Source organism: Amblyraja radiata, chromosome 18 (genome assembly GCF_010909765.2).
Source record: "Amblyraja radiata isolate CabotCenter1 chromosome 18, sAmbRad1.1.pri, whole genome shotgun sequence".
NCBI classification, from domain to species: Eukaryota; Metazoa; Chordata; class Chondrichthyes; order Rajiformes; family Rajidae; genus Amblyraja; species Amblyraja radiata.
The window spans coordinates 31,625,706-31,649,086 of NC_045973.1; the positions used below are offsets into that span (position 1 = coordinate 31,625,706).

The 23,381-nt window shown below is 46.4% G+C and overlaps 1 protein-coding gene across 1 annotated transcript in view; it reads right to left on the bottom strand.

Annotated features, from left to right (window-relative positions):
• The window catches only part of uba7 (ubiquitin like modifier activating enzyme 7), a 231,125-nt gene that overhangs the window by 8,385 nt on the left and 199,359 nt on the right, over positions 1 to 23,381 (bottom strand). The window contains exons 24-25 of the mRNA XM_033037366.1: positions 8,508 to 8,609; positions 1,327 to 1,427 (exon numbers count right to left, since the gene is read on the bottom strand). Coding sequence (XP_032893257.1) covers positions 1,327 to 1,427; positions 8,508 to 8,609 — 203 coding nt within the window. The remainder of the gene's footprint in view (positions 1 to 1,326; positions 1,428 to 8,507; positions 8,610 to 23,381) is intronic.

A 23,381-nucleotide genomic window follows, 5' to 3' on the forward strand; every position in this document is an offset into this window, starting at 1 on the left:
AGATTGTTCCCGATGTTGGGGAAGTCCAGGACAAGGGGTCACAGCTTAAGGATAAGGGGGAAATCCTTTAGGACCGAGATGAGAAGAAACTTTTTCACACAGAGAGTGATGAATCTCTGGAACTCTCTGCCACAGAGGGTAGTTGAGGCCACAGTTCATTGGCTATATTTAAGAGGGAGTTAGATGTGGCCCTTGTGGCTAAAGGGATCAGGGGGTATGGAGAGAAGGCAGGTACGGGATACTGAGTTGGATGATCAGCCATGATCATATTGAATGGCGGTGCAGGCTCGAAGGGCCGAATGGCCTACTCCTGCACCTATTTTCTATGTATCTATGTATCTATGAAAAACATTCTAGCCTGCCCATACTATGGAACTGATATGTTATAATGCTGAGAACTATATTCTGCACTCTGTATCTTTCTCTTCGCTACACTTGACTTTTGCTTGATTGTTTTTATGTATAGTATTAGCTCAGGTCCTTGGTAATACGAATATCACCGTACCTTAACTGGTGCACGTGACAATAAAAGACCTTTGAAACCTTAGAGTCCTAGCAATATCCTAGTCAATCTTCTTTGCACACTTTCCAGCTTAATGGCATCCTTCCTGTAGCAGGGTGACCAAAACTGAACACAACATCCCCAATGTGGCATCGCCAATGTTGTGAACAACAGTTAATTAGCTTCTGTAAATTGTTCCCAGTGTGTAAGACAGAGCTAGTGTATGGTTGGTCGGTGCAGACTCGGTGGGCCTGCTTCCACACTATATCTCTAAACTAAATTAAGCCAAAGTAGGCCAGAGTGCAGAGACTGTAAAAACATAAAACAATACTCTGCCTTCATTATGTTTGCAAACATGTCTCCTTTCCTACTCCCTGTCCAGTCTTTAAAATGGGTTTTTAAGGGCCATGGAGCATATTGAGATTGTGAAAGGCACTGGATAAACACAAGACTTTCTTGTTAATGAAGGAAGTATAACAAGAAAGCTTCTTGATTAGTGAGGGTGTCAGGGGTTATGGGGAGAATGGGCTTGAGAGGGAAAGATAGATCAGCCATGATTAAATGGCGGAGTAGACTTGATGGGCTGAATGGCTCCTATGCCTTATGAACTAATGAACACATGGATTATTTTATAAGTCTTTACACACTATCCAGATTTGAGACACAGTAGTAAACCCCAGCTCATTGCCTACAGTCAGATGTTACTTTCACTTCAGTCTTTGTGATCATACCTTTCAGTTCCTTGACAGCTATGGAGGCCAAGATTGCCAGATTCTTGATTAGTAAGGGCTAATGAACTAATGAACTTATGAACAGGTACTCACCTCAGTGCTAATCGCTCCTTTAGTATTGCCGTAGAATGGTGACTAGCATACACCGGCAAGTTCCCACAGTTAATCATGGTAACCTCCAGACTATGCTTCATCTGCAGAACCACAAAGAGAACAGGTCGAGAGAATTATTCTTCAGAGAGTAAGACGGAGGAAACTGAGGAGGAGTTTTCCAATCTCTCCATCCCTGCAGCATGTGTGGGAACACAGCATTCATTGTGTTTTGTGCGAGGGGAAAATCCCAAACGTTGTGGATTACAATTTAATTTTCTACGAAAAGGGAGCAGTTTCCATCTACAGGCACCTCGCGTTTTACACCCGGGTTATGTTCTTGCAAAGCAGCACGTACTTTAAGAACCATATTTTGTTTTAATTTAGAGATACAGCGCGGAAACAGGCCCTTCGTCGCACCGACCAGCGATCCCCACACATTAACACTATCACACACACACTAGGGACAATTTACATTTATACCGAGCCAATTAACCTACTAACCTGCAAGTGTGGGAGGAAACCGAAGATCTCGGATAAAACCCCAAGCGGTCACGGGGAGAACGTACAAACTCCGTACAGACAGCGCCCGTAATCAGGATCGAACCCAGATCTCCGGCGCTGCAAGCGCTATAAGGCAACATCTCTACCGCTGTGCCACCGTATCTGAGGAAGGATGTGCTGGCTCTGGAGAGGGTCCAAAGGAGGTTTACAAGAATGATCCAGGAATGAGTCGGTTAGCCTATGATGAGTGTTTGTCGGCACTGGGTTGGAGTTTAGAAGAATGAGGGGGGAACTCATTGAAACATAAAGAATAGTGAAAAGCTTGGATAGAGTGGATGTGGAGAGGATGTTTCCACTAGTGGGAGAGTCTCGGACTAGAGGTCATACCCTCAGAATTAAAGGACGTTCTTTTAGGAAGGAGAAGAGGAGAAATTTCTTAAGTCAGAGGGTGGTGAACCTGTGGAATTCTTTGCCCCAGAAGGCTGTGGAGGCCAAGTCAGTGGACATTTTTAAGGCAGAGATAGATTGATTCTTGATTAGTACGGGTGTCAGAGGTTATGGGGAGAAGGCAGGAGAATGGGGTTAGGAGGGAGAGATAGATAGTCATGATTGAATGGCGGAATAGACTTGATGGGCCAAATGGCCTAGTTCTGCTCCTATCACTTATGATATGATCTTATTTGAGCGCGTTATTCCAAAAATTAGGTTTTGATATTTTTTTGTAGAGATACAGCGTGGAAAAAGGGCCTTTGGCCCACCGAGTCCGCGCCTTCCCATGATCACCCCCAGACTCATTCTATTCCACACACTAGGGGTAATTTTAAAGAAGCCAATTCACCTACAAACCTGCACATCTTTGGAGTATGAGAGGAAACCAAAGCACCCAGAGAAAATCCAAGCAGTCACCGGGAGAAGGTACAAACTCCGTACAGACAGCACCCGTGGTCAGGATCGAACCCTGGTCTCTGGCGCTGTGAGGCAGCAACTCTACTGCAACGCCACTGTGCCACATATTATTTAAACAAGCACACTATTTGAAAAAGACATAAATCAAACACGTATAAAGCACGAGGTACCTGTACTCATAGAGCACGTGCGCACCTTGTCCATGCCAAACTGGGCTGGTCCAATTTGCCTGCATTTGGCCCATTCCCTATTGAATCCTTCAATTCATGCACTGTAGGTTTTTAAATAAAAGCTTGAGGGGAGAGGAGGGAAGTTCTTTTCAAAGCGCCACACCTGGCATGAACAGATTTGTGCATTTCAATACGAATTTAATAATTATTTCGTCAGTTGTGGCAACTCCAGATGATAATTCTTTGATCTGTAAATTACCAAAAACCCAAAGAAAACACTTTACAGGCTTCAAGGCTTTCTTTGTGTTTTTCTTGACTCCAGGGCTTGTTTTCCTCGATAAAACAGAACCACTAACAACATTCTGTCATCATTTAAAGCCTCTCTCATCCACTAATGGTGGAGCGGTCCAGTTCAGATGTAGCAGCTCAGTGGCATGTTCACACTTGTAACAAGTGTCAATGTCAGTTTAGATCCTGGCCTGACAGCAATCTGCTGAGGTTCACCCACTTTGTTAGAACACTAGGGGCGGCCTGGTGGCCCAGTAGTAAAGTTGCTGCCTTACAGCGCCAGATGCCTGGACTCGATCCTGACTATGGGTGCTTGTCTGTGTGGAGTGTGTACGTTCTCCCCGTGACCTGCGTGGGTTTTCTCCAGGTGCTCCATTCCAAAGACATACAGATTTGTCGGCTAATTGGCTTGGTCTAATTGTAAATTGTCCCCAGTGTGTGTAGGATAATGTTAGTGTGCGGGGATCGCTGGTCGGCGCGGACTCGGTGGGCTGAAGGCCCTGTTTCCACGCTGTATCGCGAAACTAAACTTGCCCCCACTGACATTACATGAATGATGCCTGCCAGATTGTTACTCCAGAGCAAGTTATTTTTTCCAGACACTCTGATAAAAGTGGGTTGAAAGATTCAGTTGGCCTGGTCATCTGCATTGAAGCAGCTCAGTTTGGCTCTCGTTCATGTTTCACAACTGGTTGAATTACCTGGGAAAAGATCACATGTGGATAGTCTTTGCTTTGCTCCTTGCCTTTACCCTGATTTAAATAAAAATTCTACCATTGCTATTCTTTACAAAAGTAAATAGACAAGGCCTGTTTGGCAAGAGTGTTGAGCGTTAAAACATCAAGTGTTTTATTATCATATGTCCCCGACAGAACAATTACATTCTTACTTGCAGCAGCAACAAACAATAATAGTGCGAAAAGGCAAAAACCAATGAGCCCATGCCTATGTCATTCTGAACCTATTTGGAGGTTATATTGTTTAATAACTTGGTGGCTGCAGGGTAGAAGCTGTTCCTGTAAAGGAGTGAAATTAGAGTGTGGCCAGGGTAGTGTGGGTCTCCGATGATGCCGGCTGCCTTTTTTAGGCAGAAGCTCTTGCAGATCCCTTCGATGGTGGGGAGGTAAGTACCCATGATGATGTGGCTGTGCTCACCACTTTGTGCAGTCTTCTTCGCTCCTGGGCGGTCAATTTGCCGAACCAGGCCATGATACATTTCAATCCTGGTTCGGCTGAGATACCAATCTGACCACTGGCACAGCGGGAAGTTTGCCAAAGTAACAGCCACTGCAAATAAATGCACACCAGCAAACTGCTAGTGCAGCCCTGGGCAGGTTGTGTTATTGACAACACTATCTGTGTCGATCTAACAAGTATTACTCTGCTCTGCAACAAATGCTACCATTGAACCCGAGATGACCTGTCAGTCCATAAGACGCCAGAAAAAGCTCCACTTACAGGGGCACAACCTTTTATCCGGAGTTCCGGAAACCGAAAAGCTCCGAAAACCGGACATTTTTTCCAGGATGTCGTCTGCACACCAAAGCTTGCGTTTGGCGCCAAACTTGACCCGAAACGACCCACGGTCAACCCAGGTCTGTACTACTGTAGCGGCTGCCTCCTCCCCGGAGACCGGGGAGACACTTAAACATCTGTAAATCATTGCTTAAATGTTAGTCAGTTAGTTTGGAGGGCTTTTATGTGAAGGGGGGGGGGGGGTGAAGGGGGAAACTTTAATTCTTAGTCCCCTACCTGGTCGGAGAGGCGGGGAGCGGGCAATGCCTTACCGGGTCGCCGTGCAGTAAGCTCCGGAGCGCTGTGGCCGCCGACTCCCAACATCGCGGAGCTGGGGCTGCGGGCGTCCGGCCGCGGGCGGCGCCGGTTGGAGCTCCGACCCCGGCAACTCTACCCCTCGCTGCGCGGCGCTCCAAATCCAGCGGCGCCCGCTGCCCCAGCTCCGCGATGTTGTGAGTCGGCGGCCACAGCGCTCCAGAGCTTACCACACGGCGACCCGGTAAGGCATTGCCCGATCCCCGCTGGTATCCCAGCGCTGTGGCCGCCGACTCCCAACATCGCGGCGCTGGGGCTGCGGGCGTCCGGCCGCGGGCCGCGCTGGATTTGGAGTGCCGCGCAGCCAGGGGTAGAGTTCGCCGGGGTCGGAGCTCCAACCGGCGCCGCCCGCGGCTGGACGCCCGCAGCCCCAGCTCCGCGATGTTGGGAGTCGGCGGCCACAGCGCTCCGGAGCTTACTGCACGGCGACCCGGTAAGGCATTGCCCGCTCCCCGCCTCTCCGACCAGGTAGGGGACTAAGAATTAAAGTTTCCCCCTTCACCCCCCCCACCACAAAAAATCCCTCCAAACTAACTGACTAACATTTAAGCAATGATTTACAATGATTCCCCGGTCTCCGGGGAGGAGGCAGCCGCTCCAGACTTTTCAAGCCGCCCGCGCTACCTACCTAATCTACGCTAAAAATCTTCCATTCCGAAATCCGAAAAATTCCGAAATCCGAGAAGTGTCTGGTCCCAAGGCTTTCGGATAAAAGGTTGTGCACCTACTAGTTTATTAGGTTCCCCAATAAGTCCTCTTGATGGTCTATTTATTTTTCCATCTTCTGTCTATTAACTCTTTACCTCTGTGGTGTCACAACAATCCTGCCTCGGCTTATAAGGTAAACCTTGTTACTTTAACCCTGCGGGCGCTGAAATATGATTGATGAAAAGATGCAGCATGGTAACAGGCCCTTCGGCCCACCGAGTCCACGCCGACCATCGATCACCCGTTCACACTAGCCTTTTTTATGCCATGTTTGCATTAATTCTCTACACACTGCAGATCAGTCAGTATTAGTTGGCCTGATCCATGTCAAGTTTTACTGCATATCGCTGTGTACTCAAACAGTCATCTGGTTGAGTGCCTCATATTATCTAGTCTGTTAAGGGCCTGTCCCACTTGGGCGTCATTTGCGCGTCACGCAGATGGCGCGCGAAGATTTTGTAATTCCCAAAATCTTCGGGCGCCGCGTGCGACCGTGTGTCACTGCCAACGTCACCACGTACCACGCGCGCGTAATGCGCATCATGCGCGTGCGTCATGACGTGTAAATTATGTCGCGTAAATTACCCGCAAATGACGCCCAAGTGGAACAGGCCCTTTAGTCCAGCCTCTAGTTAGATTCGTTGCTGAGCTCGAGCTTACAACACCCATGTATTTGAGCTCTGTGTGTTTACTATAATAAACAACTTATACTTATGTATGAATCCTGTTATTACACATGTTAATACACACTAAGGGGCAATTTACAGAGGCCAATTAATCTTTAAACCCGCATGTCTTTGGGATGTGGGAGGAAGCCGGAACACCCGGAGGAAAGCCACATGGGCGCAAGGAGAATGTGGACAGCACCCGAGGTCAGGATCGAACCTGGGTCTCTGGTGCAGTGAGGCTGCAGTTCTACCAGATGCACCACTGTGTCGCCCCCTTACTGTTTGTGGTTCATGGCAGATTTGATTAGGTTTCCTGTTTATGAGTACTCAGTGGGAATGGCATCAGTAATTACGTCACAAGCAGTGCAAAGACCTTGCGTACACCCCTACAAATGAAGTGGGAAGTTGGACATAACTTACACACACATGCAGAACCCACCAGGAAGTCCTGGATCGCTCGCTGCGGACCGGGGTCCAGCCTGGAAGGTCGAAGGGCAGGGAGCCGGCAACGGCGGTTGAGAGGAGCAAGGCTGATGACCTCTTCACGGCAGTAGGTCGCCCTCAGCGTGCCGTAACCACACCTGACAGCTGGCCTTGCTCGCCCGCCAGGTGAGAGTCGGACAGGGGGGGACGGTAAGCAGACCGGCGGCAGATGGGAAGTGCAGGACCTCAATGGTGAAGTGGGCCGCTAGAGGCCCGACAACAGCCTGGGGTTCGGTGGACCGGGCGCCACACCATGAGGCCGAGCATGTGGACCGCACACGGCCTACAGCCGTGGAGGACACCGTGGCTACGCTTGGCCAGGCTGACCCTGCAACACTGCCAGGACACCAGGCCTTCATGGTCAAGTCAAGAACCCTGCACTTTCAACAACTGGGACTTGAAAATTTGACCAAAAGCTGATGACTTTGTATACTGTCTCAGTGTACTGCTGCTATACACTTGTACTGTGTCTGAGATGCTTATCTCAGAGGTATCTAAGTGCTTATGTATGGTGATACTTACACTGAATTGTATTTCACTGCACGGTACGGTACATGTGACAAATAAAGTGCCGTTGAAACGTCCAGCAGAGAAACAGACCATGTAGCTCAAAAGGTCTTTAACAATATTCGTACATTCATCTTCCACCTGAACTGCTTTACGAAATATGTGACGATTGGGAGGAGAGTGTATTTGGTTTGTAATTGAAGAGTGGGGGGTTAAAACAAAGATATGGTGTGCTAGAGGATGTGTATTTGATCAGGTTGGCATTGGGAAAGAGGTACTACAATGATAGAATAATTCTCAGTTTATATTTATATCGTGCACCCGGCCTGGTGATTCTCCGTGTGCAGGTCCCAGAAGTGAATCTGCGACCACTCATTACGATCGCTCAACTCTTTATCCTGCACTAAACATTGTCTCTTTACCTTGTATCTGTACACTGTGGACGGCTTGATTGTTATCATGTCTAGTCTTTTCGCTGACTGGATAGCACCCAACGAGAAAGCTTTTCACTGTACCTCGGTACACGTGACATTAAAGTAAACTAAACTAAATGAAAATAAACTAATCTATCATTCACTCTCATTTGGTCTCTTTTATTTTAAAATACATAGTTAGACCCATCAGATACTATTTTAATTTAAGGTACACAAAAATGCTGGAGAAACTCAGCGGGTGCAGCAGCATCTATGGAGCGAAGGAAATAGGCGACGTTTCGGGCCGAACCCCTTCTTCAGACCTAGTCTGAAGAAGGGTTTCGGCCCAAAACGTCGCCTATTTCGGGCAGAACCCCTTCTTCAGACCTAGTCTGAAGAAGGGTTTCGGCCCGAAACGTCGCCTATTTCCTTCGCTCCATAGATGCTGCTGCACCCGCTGAGTTTCTCCAGCATTTTTGTGTACCTTCGATCTTCCAGCATCTGCAGTTCCTTCTTGAACACTATTTTAATTTAGATGGGCTTCTCATAGTATAAACATCTTTCTTTATTTTTCTTGATTCAAACTACGCGCATTATTAAGGGCACTGGGTGCCTCTAGTTCTCTCTCTCTCCCTCCATGTACATTAGCCCACACTGCCTAGCTCAAGATAATAAAACAAAAAAATTAACACAGACATTCGAATCACCTTAAAATAATGCAGGAATTCTGGCAGTGTCATCTCATCGCCGTTAGGTTTGATGCTGTTTACGTCAATACGATCCCACAGAGTCCATTCCTTGTCGAGGTACTGCAGGATTGAAAAGAGGAAGTTACTCTCAGCATCACTGCCTAGTTTTTTAGAGTCTAGTTTACTGTCATGTGTACCAAGGTAGACATGAAAAGCATGTTATTGTTGTGTGCTATCCACAGCTTACAGTCACAGGATAAAGGGAGTAATGTTTAACACAAGATAAAGTCCAGTAAAGTCCGATAAAAGATAGGGAACGAGATGTAGGCTTTATAGATAAAGCGTGAAAACAGGCCCTTTAGCCCACCGAGCCCGTACCGACCAGCGATCACCCCATACACTAGCTAACACTAACCTACACACCAGGGACAATTTACAATTTTACCAAAGCCAATTAACCTACAAACCTGTACATCTTTGGAGTGTGGGAGGAAACCGGAGCACCCAGAGAAAACCCACATGGCCACAGGGAGAACGTATCAATTTGTACACACAGCATCCATAGTCAGGATCGAACTTGGTTCTCTGGTTCTGTAAGGCAGCAACTCTACTGCTGTGCCACCATGTTGCCCTTGAGATGGCTTCTAGTTTTCTCCCTGTCTGTGCATGCACTTTGGAGACACATCCAGCCGTTGGTAATACAGATCAAGGGCAGCGTTGAACTCTAATAGTTTATTGTTGAAAACATTTCTTCAACTTAATGTAATACAACGCAAGTTTACATTCCAGAGCAGATGTCTTTATTTACTTTTAACTGCCACATGTATGGTTCACCAGAGGATAGGTATCTTTGAAAGGCTTTTAAAGCATATTCCTTTACAGTGACAGAGTAAACAGTAACTGGAACACACGTCTCTGATAAACCTAGAATGAATCACCTCAGGATCAGCCTCCTGGGGTAATTTATTTGACTTTTGCCTCCTTAGTTAAGTCGTAATCAACTCTCAGTAAGTGAAGTGCTCTTTAGAGAGTGATTGGTTTGATTACAGCATTTTTGCATAGAGGGGTTTTAATTCAGTTACCAGTCCCATATACCTTCACCAGTGGAGCCGCCCTCATCAAAGTCTGTCTTCTGTTTTACCTGGAATGTCATATAACCCAGGTCAGTCTTAAGCTGCCAGTACCAAGAATGGTGTACTCTGCATGGATAAACCCTGGGTAAGGGTTGTACAGTAGAGTTGCTGCCTTACAGTGCCTTGGTTCCTCAAGCACTTTGTATTTTGGTCTGGCTCAGTAACGGGATCCAGAGAAACAGATTTACTTGGCTGTAAAATAACATCCAATTTTTCATGAAATTCTGTTACTCCAGTGCCAAACAGCGCTAAGGACCCAGGTTTGTACCCAGTACAAAGTATACATTAGTGTGTGCGATAGTGTTAGTGTACGGGGTGATCGTTGGTTGCCACCGCCTCGGTGGGCCGAAGGGCCTGTTTCCGCGCTGAATATCTAAAGTTTCCAGTCTAAGAGAATGTCTCTACTTCTCTCTTTTCCCTCTACATTAACTTGCTATCAGTACAATTATCCATTCCTCCCACAACCTTTCTGCAGGATGAGAGAAATCGTTATTGAGATATATAAATCTCCTGGCTCCTATTAATGTCTCAGCCACTGTTATTTCATCTGTCTCTGTGCCACTATATATATTTTGTTACTTGTCTGGCTGGGGTGATGCATCTTTTGCAAAAGGTTGGGTGGAGATTGGGAGTGGGGGGGGGGGAGGAGTGGGGGGGGGGGAGGAGTGGGGGGGGGGGGGGAGTGGTGGGGTGGGGGGGGGGGGGGGTGAGGATGGAGGCAGGGGAATGCTTCCTACAGCTGCTGCCACTACCTCCAGTCCATTTCCTGTCTCCATCAATCCACACTTGAAGTGGGGGAGGATGAGGGAGGTGGGAGCGGAAATACTGCCACAGTCTGATGCCCAGTCACTACACTTAACACACCACGGTAACGTTAAGATTACTACAGGCCAGAACATCCAAATAACAGTGAGCCGGCCCTTAATGAGGAACAGACCTTAGCAGCAGCCTCTCTCTCTCCCTCTCTCTCTCCTTCTCCCTGCTCAAAGGTGAAACCGAGTCCATTTCACAATTTGTAAATTAAATGCAAACCAGCTAAACTGTTCAACATCTTTGCTTTCTTTAAAGCGCACACACAGACACACAAACACACACACACAATTGGATCATTTGGTACTGAGCACAGACTGGGCCTATGCAGAACCAAATTAATTTTGCAAGGTTTGGTGGGGTTGGGGAGCAGTGATATTAACTGATAAACAGAACCTCCCAAATGTTGAAAAGCTTGAAAGCAGTGTCTGGACTATCTAGGGGGAAGATGTAATTCTCCAAAGTAATGAGATCTTAATACTCCAACATGAAAATTCACCATCATTACATAGGAATGAGTTATTTAAAGTAGGGAGAGCTTAACATCCCAAAGGAAACATTAGCCACCTTCACAGAGAAGGACACAAAATGCTGGAGTAATTGAGCAGGTCAGGCAGCATCTCTGGAGAACACGGACAGGTGACGTTTCGGGTCAAGACCCTTCCTCATACTTCTCCAGGGATGCTGCCTGACCTGCTGAGTTACTCCAGCACTTTAATCCCTCTAGTTCTTGATTCCCCAACTCTGAAAGAGTGTGTGTGTGTATGTGTGTGTGTGTGTGTGTGTGTGTGTGTGTGTGTGTGTGTGTGTGTGTGTGTGTGTGTGTGTGTGTGTGTGTGTGTGTGTGTGTGTGTGTGTGTGTGTGTGCGACACCTTGTGCCTATTAACCAGCATCCACAGTTTTTTTTAATACATTTTAACAGAAAAATTAATTAGTTTAGTTTAGAGATGCAGCATGAAAGCAGGCCCTTCAGCCCATCGAGCCCACACCAACCAGCAGTCACCCAAACACTAGTTCTATCCTATACATTAGGGACAATTTACAGAAGCCAATTAACCTACAAACTTACACGTTTTGGGAGTAACCGGAGCACCCAGAGAAAACCCACACGGTCACAGAGAGAACGTACAAACTCCGTACAGACAGCACTGAAAGTCAAGATCGAACCCACGATGATGGCTCTGTAAGGCAGCAATTCTACTGCTGCGCCACTTTAAGGAGATCTTATTATCCCAAAAGGAAAATTAATCATCTTCACATAGAAATTCAGATTTTAGGTACGTTTATCGGTCTGTTCATTCTCTGAAGCTGGGGAAGGGTCTCGACCTGAAACGTCACCTATGACTTTTCTCCTGAAATGCTGCCTGACCCACTGAGTTACTCCAGCTTTTTTGTGCCCATCTCGGAAGCTAACGATGGATAAATGCTGGAGGAGTTTGCGGGGGCCATTGTAATAAAGTGCATTCATAACACTTGTCATTCGCAATTTCAGTTTTATTATGTTTAGAAAGCAATTGGTCTTTGACTCCTATTTTAATAGGTGAAAGCATGACATCTGAATTTGGTCCCAGCAAGGACGGGAATCATGAACTGTTCCTAATGAGCATCTGCGGTCCCAGAGGTTACAGTCCATTTCTTGCGGGGGCTGCCCACCTCCCCTGTCACAGTTGCCCTCTCCTCCCCTCTAATCAATCACACCGGCAGCTTTAACATTGCACACATTTAACTGTCGGTTAATGAGGTTTAACCTGCAATTGCCGCGAGCATTCCAAGGCACCACTGGCTAACAATCTAAGTTACTTTTATTTTTAACCAAAAATTGATTTATTCAAGTATTTACAATACTAAATGATTCAAAACAAAACCCACCACCATAGTACAAGTAAAACAAATATTCTTAAATAACTATTTCTCCCATCCTTATTGAGGATGCATTCCACCCCACCCCCTTCACCCCCAGAAATCCCCCAGGGCGCACGTGGACAGTGCGTAGTCCCTCTCCATTACCATCCGGGCGTGGACATAACCCTGGAAAAGGGCAAGGCAACCGGCTTGGGCAGACCCCTCTTCAGCCTGACTCACGGATGGCCAGCTTGGCCAGGCCTGGGAGCAACCCAAGCAGCACTACTCTCTCCCCTACGCACAGGGTGTCCAAAGATGAGGATGGTGGGTGCATCCGGAAGGCAAGGAGCAGCCCCTTTAACAATCTAAGTTCCTTCCGCTGCTGGACATTAGGGGGCAGGGTGTGGTGGAGATACCACCCTAGGGCAGCACCTGAGGCAAGGGTTATGAAATACTACAAAATATAACGCTAACGAATGTATGTATAGCCATGGAGAGTGTCGGAGGAATTTTGCACAGTTCTTATTTTGTAGGGCAGCGCGGTGGCATGGTGGTAGAGTTGCTGCCTTACAGTGTCAGAGACCCAGGATCGATCCTGATTACGGGCGCTGACTGTACGGAGTTTGTACGTTCTCCCTGTGACTGCGTGGGTTTTCTCCGGCAGTTCCGGTTTCCTCCCACACTCCAAAGACCTGCAGGTTTGTAGGTTAAGTGGCTTAGTTAAAATTGTAAAATTGTCCCTAGTGTGTAGGATTCTGCTGGTGGTACGGGGATCGCTGGTCAGCGTGGACTCAGTTGGCTGAAGGGCCTGTTTCCGCGCTGTATCTCTACACTAAACAAAACTACATATTTTTAATTCTGAATAAAGTTTATTTTGATGAGAATAAAAGGTCTTTGCCTGAGCCTTCGAATGACTGGGGATTAGTTTCAGGATCATGTCCAAACATGCGCATGGCTACACCCTACAGCAGCCACACATACACACACTGAACTCTGTTCGGGCAAAATATGAGCATGAGTGGACAAAACCTTTCTATATTTTTGTTCTCGGTTAAGGATGGGTGCTTTCATACAAGATGGTTTTTGAAACAAGTCTCCCGCTGGTCCACAGAGGGGAAGTTCCTCAGAATGGGACGCAATTATTAAAATAATACTTCAGGAAACAAGTAACGATTCAGATGTGGGTGTGAGACTTCCTGAGGAAATTAGGGTCATAAGAGTGATACAGTGTGGAGACAGGCCCTTCTGCCCAACTTGCCCACATCGACCAACATGTCCCATCTACACTAATCCCACTTGCCTGCGTTTGCCAAACTTATCCTATCCATGTACCGCTTCTTAAGTGTTACAATAGTTCCTGCCTCAACTACCTCCTCCAGCAGCTCGTTCCATACACCCACCACCCTTTGTATGAAAAGGTTACCCCTCAGATTCCTATGAAATCTTTCCCCCTTCACCTTAAACCTACGCCGTCTGGTTCTTGATTCCCCTACTCTAGGCAAGAGACTCAGTGCGTTTACCTGATGTATTCCTCTCATGATTTGTATGCACCTCTACAAGATCAACTCCCATGCTCCTGCACTTCAGGGAATAGAGTCCCCCCTGCCTGCTCAACCTCTCCTTTTGGCTCAGACCCTCAAGTCCTGGCAACCTCCTTGTAAAGTTTCTCTGCACCCTTTCCAACTTGACACCATCTTTACTATAACATGGTGCCCAGAACTGAACACAATACTCTAAATGCAACCTCACCAACATCTTATATAACTGCAGCATGACCACCCAACTTCTATGCTCCCTTGCAGATATTGGGCTTGGATCAGGCAAGCTTACAATAGAGCAGCTAGTTAATCTTAGAAAACAATTCTTACAAAATTTTATTACTGAATGCATCCACACTCTGTTAACTAAAGTCATTGCAATGCCCAGATATGTCATGCATTTTAGTACCTTGCACCACACAGGCTTTCATTTCATTTTTGATAATTGAAAATATCAGTGCATTCCATGCACTCAACACCCTCTGAATAAATTTACGTACTCTGCACTTCTCCTTTTAACTTTGCCACTCTCACCTTAAAGATATGCTCTCTGGTATTTGATTTTTCCATCCTGGGAAAAAGGTTCCACCTCATAATTTTTATATACTTTCACAAGAATTTCTTAGAACATTTGACCACAAAAACAAACCTAGGGATCAGAGTGCCTGAATTTGCATTGGTACATCTCTACATTGTTCAAATGTGCAAATAAATCGTAGGGTAATCGTTAGTTTCCTTTTAAATGTCTTGAGTATATTGCATGGCGAGCCTCCAGGATTAACGTGCAATGTCACAGTTCCATAACTAGGGACAATAATGTTAATGGTGAACTAACTCATTTCCGTATCTCAATTACTTTAGACGATATACTTTGGAGATACAGCGTGGAAGCAGGCCCTGCGGCCCACGCCGACTCGCGATCACCCCTTACACTAGCACTATCCTCACACGGGAGACAATTTACAATTTACCGAAGCCAATTAACCTACAAACCTGCACGTCTTTGGAATGTGGGAGGAAACCGGAGAACCCAGAGAAACCCCACGCAATCACAGAGAAAACGTACAAATTCCATACAGAAAACACCCATAGTCAGTATTGATCCCGGGTCTCTGGCAGCTGCAAGGCTGCACCACTGTGCTGTTTACTCTTTTCTTTTTCCGGTTCGATCCTGACCACGGGTTCTGACTGTGGCGTTTGTATGTTCTCCCCGTGACCTGCGCGGGTTTTCTCCGAGAGAACCAGCTAAATGTAAATTGTTCCTGGTGTGTGTAGGATAGTGTTAGTGTACGGGGACCGCTGGTCGACATGGACTCGGTTGGGCCCGAAGTGCCCGTTCCCTTGCTGTATCTCTAAACTAAACTAAACTCAACGAAACATTGCCGACCAATTACTAGCCAGTAGTTTATACAATTTCCTGCCTATGACCTAAACAAATAAATACATGGGGTGTTTTAGAAAGGAAAGTGGAGTGTAATCTCCACACCATCATTTCACAGTACAGTAGTGCCAAATTAGGTTCTAATTAACATTGGCGGCACAGCCTGACCCTGCTGGGAATCCAGTGGACATCCTAAGGTGACCCCCAGGGGTCAGAGTCCCAATAAACCTCTCTCACACTCCCAGCGGCAAACCGGTTAATTAAGTCAAATTATAAACTGACTTACTTGAGGGTGGCCAAGAATGCAGGCACGGTGCCTTATGAAAGGGCTGCTTTCAACTGCCGAGTGGAGACAAAGACCTCAGCACACAATTGAGATGCTCATTCAGAGCGAGAGGAAGCACGGGTTAACGGGCACAAATGCAGCATTTTGCACAAGACATATATTATATTTTTTGCTTCAGCTTTCATCTGAACAAGTCATCCTGTTCTTCAGCCAGATGCCCTGGGGGATTCTTTATCATGGCCACCCTGTGACCCCCTTGTGGCACTCTGGTGCGTCCTCTCTTCTGACTGCTGTACAAAGACCAAGCATTTACTCCAAAAAATTAAAGCGGCTGAAATAATCAAATGGCCAAACTCCCTCCCGAAATAAAATGGGTAAAGACATTATAAGGTAGACAAAAATGCTGGAGAAACTCAGCGGGTGAGGCAGCATCTATGGAGCGAAGGAAATAGGCAACGTTTTGGGTCGAAACCCTTCTTCAGACGTCTCAATCCGAAACGTCGCCTATTTCCTTCGCTCCATAGATGCTGCCTCACCCACTGAGTTTCTCCAGCATTTTTGTCTACCTTCGATTTTCCAGCATCTGCAGTTCCTTCTTAAACATAAAGACATTATAACATTTGCCTGAGATGGTGCAATTCCAAATTAGATAAATTGGGACAAAAAAGACACAAAGTGCTGGAGTAATTGAGCTGGTCATGTCTTTGGAGTGCGGGAGGAAACCGAAGCACCCGGTGAAAATTCACGCGGTCACAGGGAGAACGCGTAAACTCCGTACAGACAGCACCCGGAGCAAACCCGGGTCTCTGGTGCTGTAAGGCAGCAACTCTACCACTGCGCCACTGTGCTGTAATGGGATTGTAGGAAGAATAAAAATCAATTTGTTGAGGAATAATGTACTTGGTGTAGATTAAGTTGGTGTGGACTGAGTGGGCCCGAGGGTCTGGTTCTGTGCTGTTTCACTCCATGTCTCTCTGTAACTGTGATTCAATAGTTCCAAGGCCTCAAACGCCACTAATTGCCCACTGGTCATTTTCTTTCATACTCTGAAAGGACAATGTCAGGCCTTGTCAGAGTCTGATTTTGGATGTCTCTGGGAGAGACATCCCCAGTTCCAAAATAATTATATTAGGACAATTATATTGTTAAGTATGAGATGAAAATTAGTTATCAGCCTGCTCCTGTGCTGCATTCTTCTATGTTCTATGCTATAAAATTCATTTTGCTCTTGAAGTTGATTGAAAAAAAACCAACATCCTTAGACATCTGATCATATTGATGAGCCCATCAGACCAAACATTATAAACTCTGAGGGAGGGTCTCGACCTGAAACATCGCCTATTCCTTCTCTCCACAGATGCTGCCTCATCCGCTGAGTTTCTCCAGCATTTTTTGTCTACTTTTCCAGCATCTGCAGTTCCTTCTTAAACATAGTAAACTCCATTCTGGGTCTATTCAGTCTATGCACTTAGTGTAGGGTTCTCCATTTCATCTCAGATGGTAAAGAGGTTGTCTGGGGCCTAGTGGGGGAGGGGTGGCATGGCGGAGGTCAAGGTTGGAGAAAGGCCAACAGTGAGAACGGCTACATCAATTTCGGATGGAGTCCCTAATGGATTTCTGTCTGCTAATAAGGATGGAAAATCACTGGTTTGGACCCAGATTTGCAGTGTCCCTTAGATTGAGGTTTAGGTTGAGGTTTATTATTGTCACATGTACCGAGGTACAGTGAAAAGCTTTGCTGTCCAAATAGGTCAGATATACTATACATTGATACCATCAGTTTAGTACAATAGATAGAGCACAGCGGAAGATGGAGAGAACAGAATATAATTCTCAGCATTGGGCTCTACTTTATCTACTTTAGTAAGATACAGGGGGAAAGAGGCCCTTCGGCCCATCGAGTTTGCTGCAACCAACAATCATCCCCTACACTAGCACTCTTCTACAGACCACGGACAATTTACAATTTGGAGGCCAATTAGCCTACAAACCTGTCGGTTTTTGGAGTGTGGGAGGAAACCGCAGCACCTGGAGAAAACCCACGCGGTCACAGTGACAACGTACAAACTCCGTACAGAGAGCACCCGTAGTTAGGATCGAACCCGGGTCTCTGGCACTGTGAAGCAGTAATTCTACCGCTGCACTACTGTGCACGCCCTACTTCAACAAACCATGATCCCTCAAAGCTGAACAATAACATCACGCCCAACAGGATAAATTTGATTCATTGCAAGATACAGCATGGAAACAGGTCCTTCGGCCCACCGCGTCCGCGCCAACCAGTGATCACCCGTTCGCACTAGTTCTACATTATCACATTTTCTCATCCACTCCCAATACAATTAATCTACTAATCCTCACGTCTTGGCAATCCAGAGGAAACCCACACTGTCACTGGGAGAACATGCAAACTTCACAGACAGCACCGGAGGTCACCTGGTCTCTGACGCTGTGTGGCAACAGCCTTAGCATCTAGAAATGCCTGCCCGTTTAATGTTAAAGTTGATCAGTATGATGCTTTGTCAATTTGATGCCACTTTGTTGGCGTACTGGAATAATTTAATAAACAAGATATTTGTGCCCATACATTTTCAAACAGTTTTTGTGGGTAAGCCATTCCTACAGCGTTTTAATTGATCTTTTGTGCTGTCAGAACATTGAAGGTTGTAAAGCTACCTCAGGAGCTGAATGCAGAATCTACATTGATAATTCACTGGGGTATTCAGTGAAATAGTCAGGTCAAGTCAAGTTTTATTCATCACATGCACATAAAGTGCAGTGAAATTAATTTGCCAGCAGCGATACAATAAAAAAAGAACACACAATACATAATAAAAATTTAACACAAACATCCACCACAACATTCATCACTGTGGTGGAAGACACAACATTTGGTCAGTCCTCCTCCATTTTCCCCCGTGGTCGGGACCACGACCCTCCGCAGTCGCCACTGCGGGCGTCCAGATGTGCAGACAAGGTAAGTCCAGGTAAGTCCTGAATTGGTGCCTCCCCACCGGAGACCGCGGCTTCAAGATGGCGTAGGCCGCAGGCCGGTGGTCGAAGATCGAATGTCCCCGCCGTACTGCAGCCAGAAGCACCGCAGACTGCAGGGCCGGCGGTCGGAGATCCTCTCCAGGGATCCCCGGCGAGGGATCACGCTCCGACGGTAAGTCCCCGCCGCACACGCAGTTAGAAGTTGGCCGCGGGCCGGCGGTCGGAGCTTCTTCTCCTCCGGGGTTCCCAACGAGGGATCCCAGGCTCCGGACGCCGCGCCAACTGGAGCTCCGCAAACCGCGGCTTCAGGGGCCAGCGAACGGAGCGCTCCCCTCCGGCGAGGGCTCGCCCGTTCCGCGACGAAAGAGTCGTCGCTGCGCCCGCTGCTGTAGCACCAGGCACGTCTCCGGGAAAGGCCGCACCGATCCTCGATGTTCGGCCACGGGGGAGGCAATATGGAAAAAGTTGCGTCTCCGTGGAGGAGGCGACAGAAGCGGTTTCCCCCTTACCCCCCCACACCACCCCCCACACAAGACACAGAGAAACATTAAAAACACACATTGGGACATACTAAAAAAACAAAAAAAGTAGAAAAAACTACCACGCTGCTGGCAGGGCTGCCAGCTTGCAGCGCCCGCACATACTGATGTAATCCATAATAAAATCCAACCGGAAACATATACCCAGGTCGTTTATGCAAGAATCAATCAATTTTACAATGTGGTGAAATTATAATCTGTTTCACTCTTATTTGGTGCCTTATTAGGTGAACGAGTTTCAACAAAACGCCTTACATTTAATTGATCAAAAATATGGCTGTTGTAGTAATATTGGCAAAACATGGGCTTGTTAATTTAACCTTGCACCAGCAAATGCTCTGCCCCTTTTCCACATCACTCTGTACAGTGGGCACAGCTGGGGGGCCATGAATAGACTCCTGGCGTTCCATTAATCCTTGCGTCACAGCTGGAGATTTCTTACTGTTTATCTTCACCCCCCCCCCCCCCCCCCCCCCCCCCCCCCCCCCGGTTCTAAGGTGCAGTCGATTCATACTTGCTAATCTTCTTTATTGGGCTCCAATGTGGGAGTTGCCCAAATGTCTTCTGAAGGTCCAAATATATTACATCTGGTGGATTTCTTCCTCTTTAGTTTAGTTTAGAGATAAGGCATGATAATGTAAAATAAACAAAAAAAAACCCCAGTAAATGAATAACTGCAATACTAGCGGAAAAAAGCCCAAAATTGTTTCTGCAATAAAAGACAGAGCATAGTTCATGGTTTAGTGTCTTGTAGAGTTCAGGAGCCTGATATTTGTTTGGGAAGAAGCTATTCTTAAACTTGGTGGTCACAGTTTTCAGACTCTGGTACCATCTTCCCAATGGTAGGTGTGAAATGAGTGTGTGGCCAGGGTGGTGTGCATCCCTGATGATGCTGGCTCCCTTTTTGAGGCAGTGACTCCTGTAGATCCCTTCGATGGTGGGGAGGTCAGTGCCCGTGATGGACTGGTCTGTGTCCACTACTTTTTGTAATCTCCTTTGTTACTGGCCGTTTGAGTTTAGTTTAGAGATACAACACGAAAATATGCCCTTTGCCCCACTGGGTCCGTGCCGACCAGCGATCCCCGCACACTAGCGCTATCCTATACACTTGGGACAATTTACTATTTTCACGAAGCTAATTAACCTACAAACCTGTACATCGTTGGACTGTGGAAGGAAACCAGAGCACCCAGAGAAAACCCACGCAGTCACAGGGAGAATGTACAAACTCTGTACAGACAGCAGCTGCATTCAGGATCGAACCCAGGTCTCTGCCGTTGAAAGGCAGCAACTCTACCGCTGCACCACTGTGCCACCACTTGAGTTGCTGAACCAGGCCGTGATGCAACCAGTCAATGTGCTCTCTACTGTACACCTGTAGAAGTTCAATAGAGTATTCGTAGACATGCAGTAACAAATTTTCTCAATCTTTGGTTGAGATGTTAAACTGTTTGACTTTTCAAATCAACAAAAAAGATCCCACGGGTTCATGTTAGAAGATAGAATGTTCGCTGGTGTCTTGGCCAAGGTAACATTAAAGAAAGTCGATTATTTGATGATCATCTCTGATGTTTGTGGCAGCTTGTTGTATAGAAATAACGACTAGATTTTGTTAACATTCCTACAGTAACTGGGCGGCACAGTGGCACAGCTGGTAGAGTTGCAGCTTCACAGTGCCAGAGACCCGGGTTCGATCCTGACGCCGGGCGCTGTTTGTGCGGAGTCTGCACCTTCACCCATGGGTTTCCTCCGTGTGCTCCGGTTTCCTCCCACATCACAAAGACGTGCGGGTTTGCAGGTTGATTGGCCTCCGTAAAATGGCCCTTAGTGTGTAGGGGGTGGATAAGAAAGTGGGATAATGTAGAACTAGTGTGAACGTTGGTGGGACAAAGGGCCTGTTTCCATACTGCATCTCTAAGCTAAACTAACATCTCAGAGTACTTCATTAGTTGTAAAGCACTTAGCGACAAACCAGGATTATTAAAGGTGTTTTATAAGTGCAGGTGCTTTTATATTCTCCTACAGTTCCTGCAGACTGTTTACTTCTGGATAAATTATACCTTCATTAGCCCGAGGCTACAAGCTTCTAAAGTAATAACATATGGCTTAAAAACAATTAACATTCTTAGTGCTCAGATGTATTTCTGATCTCCACTTTTCTTATGTCAGATGCAAAAAGAAGAGAAAATTGAGCATTCATTCGATCTGTAGAGCCACACGTTCGTACTTGTCTGATGAAAGCGGCACTGTGTTAATGATTTGAAATGCCTGCCTGTTTATTGTTGGAGATGACCCGGTATGCTGCCGTCTCCTTTGCTACAAGATGAACAATGACTTTATTTTGATGCTGAACAAGACCTAACTCAAGATAGCAGGCTGCTCGCTCCAAGGAATTAAACACAAAGGGTTTCATACATCGGAAGTAAAATTGAAACGGCCACAAATTGCACTGTGACAATCTGTCAGTTATCTGGACCGGGAGCGCTGATCCAATGGAATAAAAGTGTTTCTTTCACAATTCTGATTGCAAGACTCACACAGTGAACAGAACTATGTAACCATTCAAAAGGCATGGGACCTCTGAAAGTACAGTTCTGGTCCACTATTGAGAATGATCCTTTGTTTCTGGGAATAGAACACAAGACTACATTCAGAATGCATCTTATTTTTAGCACCAGAGCAGTGGACTTCCTTGGAGTAGATTTGGTACTGTTAATTGTGGAGAATGAACTCAATTCATTCTACCTAACAATAAATAATAGAGTGACCCATATAGAGCGCTCAATTAATTGAAGGGGTACCGGTGCCAGACTCCAAAATTATTGTGTTTTACATCCCGGTCATAAAAGTGCCGAACTCCTGTTTGAAAGGACTTCTCGTTCCAGCGTAATGTGAGTGCTCTTCTGTTCTGAGGGTTCGATATCTAGAGCAATAAATAACCCTGCTCCCATTATAGGGACTAATTGCTTCAGGGATAGAAAGCCAGACATCATTGCAGATGGGCCAAAGAGCTTCGATCAGGTAATGGACGCCACTTCAAGCGGCCCGTTAGTTCCGGTGTCACTGGGCCGACACACACTGACATACAACAACCATGTGCATTTAGATAGCACCTTTGACATCAAAGAGATCTCGGCGGGCTTAACAGATGGGACAAGAAAATAAAAAAAGAAAGCCCTGAAGGAACTGTTAGTTAATGGATCAAAAGATTGAGCAAAAAATATGGGCCAAGGAATTATTTTTTTTAATTAACTGTTTTTGCATTGATTTTATATTTTGTGCTGCAAAGAATTTCTAACACATATTCACAGAAACAAGTCCTATACCAACGTGGGGGAATCCAAAATCAGAGGACATAGGTGAATAGGAACCTGAGGGGCAACTTTTTCAACTCAGAATGGGATGAGTATATGGAATAAGCTGCCAGAAGAATTAGTTGGGGAAGAAACTCGATACAACATTTGAAAGACACATGGACAGGTACACTGATGGGAAGGGTTTAGAAGGATGAGGGCCAAACGTGGGCAAATGGGATTCGTTTAGATGGAGCATTTTGGTTGGCATGGATGAGTTTGGCTAAAGGACCTGTTTCCTGTAGGACTCGAATGACTCTAAAGACAGCATGTCTTAGTGGAAATCCATTTAAATCTGCACATGCAACAAAGATTACTGACAAAGAGATTTTAGTTTAGTTTAGTTTGGAGATACAGGCCCTTCGGCCCACCAAGTCTGCGCAGACCAGTAATCCCCATACACTGGCACTATCCTACACACTAGGGACCCACTGAGTTACTCCAGCATTTTGTGTCTACACTAGGGACAATCTTGGATGGGGAGCTGCAGAAACCAGACCCTGCAACAATGAAGTATCAGCAACAGAATTCCAAGTCAGGATGATTTGGTAACTTGGAAGGGAACCTGCAGGTGGTGGTGTTCCAATCTACCTGCTACCCAGACTCAGAACAGCTCTCGTTGCCATAGTATTTAGATTTTGGAGATACATTGTGGAAACAGGCCCTCTCCGGCCCACCGAGTCCACTCCGGCCAGTGATCACCCCGTACACTAGCACTATCCTACACACTAGGGACTATTTACAATTTTTACTGAAGCCAATTAACCTACAAACCTGTATGTCTTTGGAGTGTGGGAGGAAACCGGAGCACCCAGAGAAAACCCACGTGGTCAAGGGGAGAACGTACAGACTCCGTGCGGACAGCACCTGTCGGCAGGATAGAACCAGGGGTCTCTGGCGCTGTAAAAGGCAGCAACTCTACCGGTGCAGCCCTGGTTCTTTACGAGTTTAATTTTTCACGGTTCTTCATGAGTTCTTTATGGTGGTAACAGACCACGGGTTGGAGAAATCATTC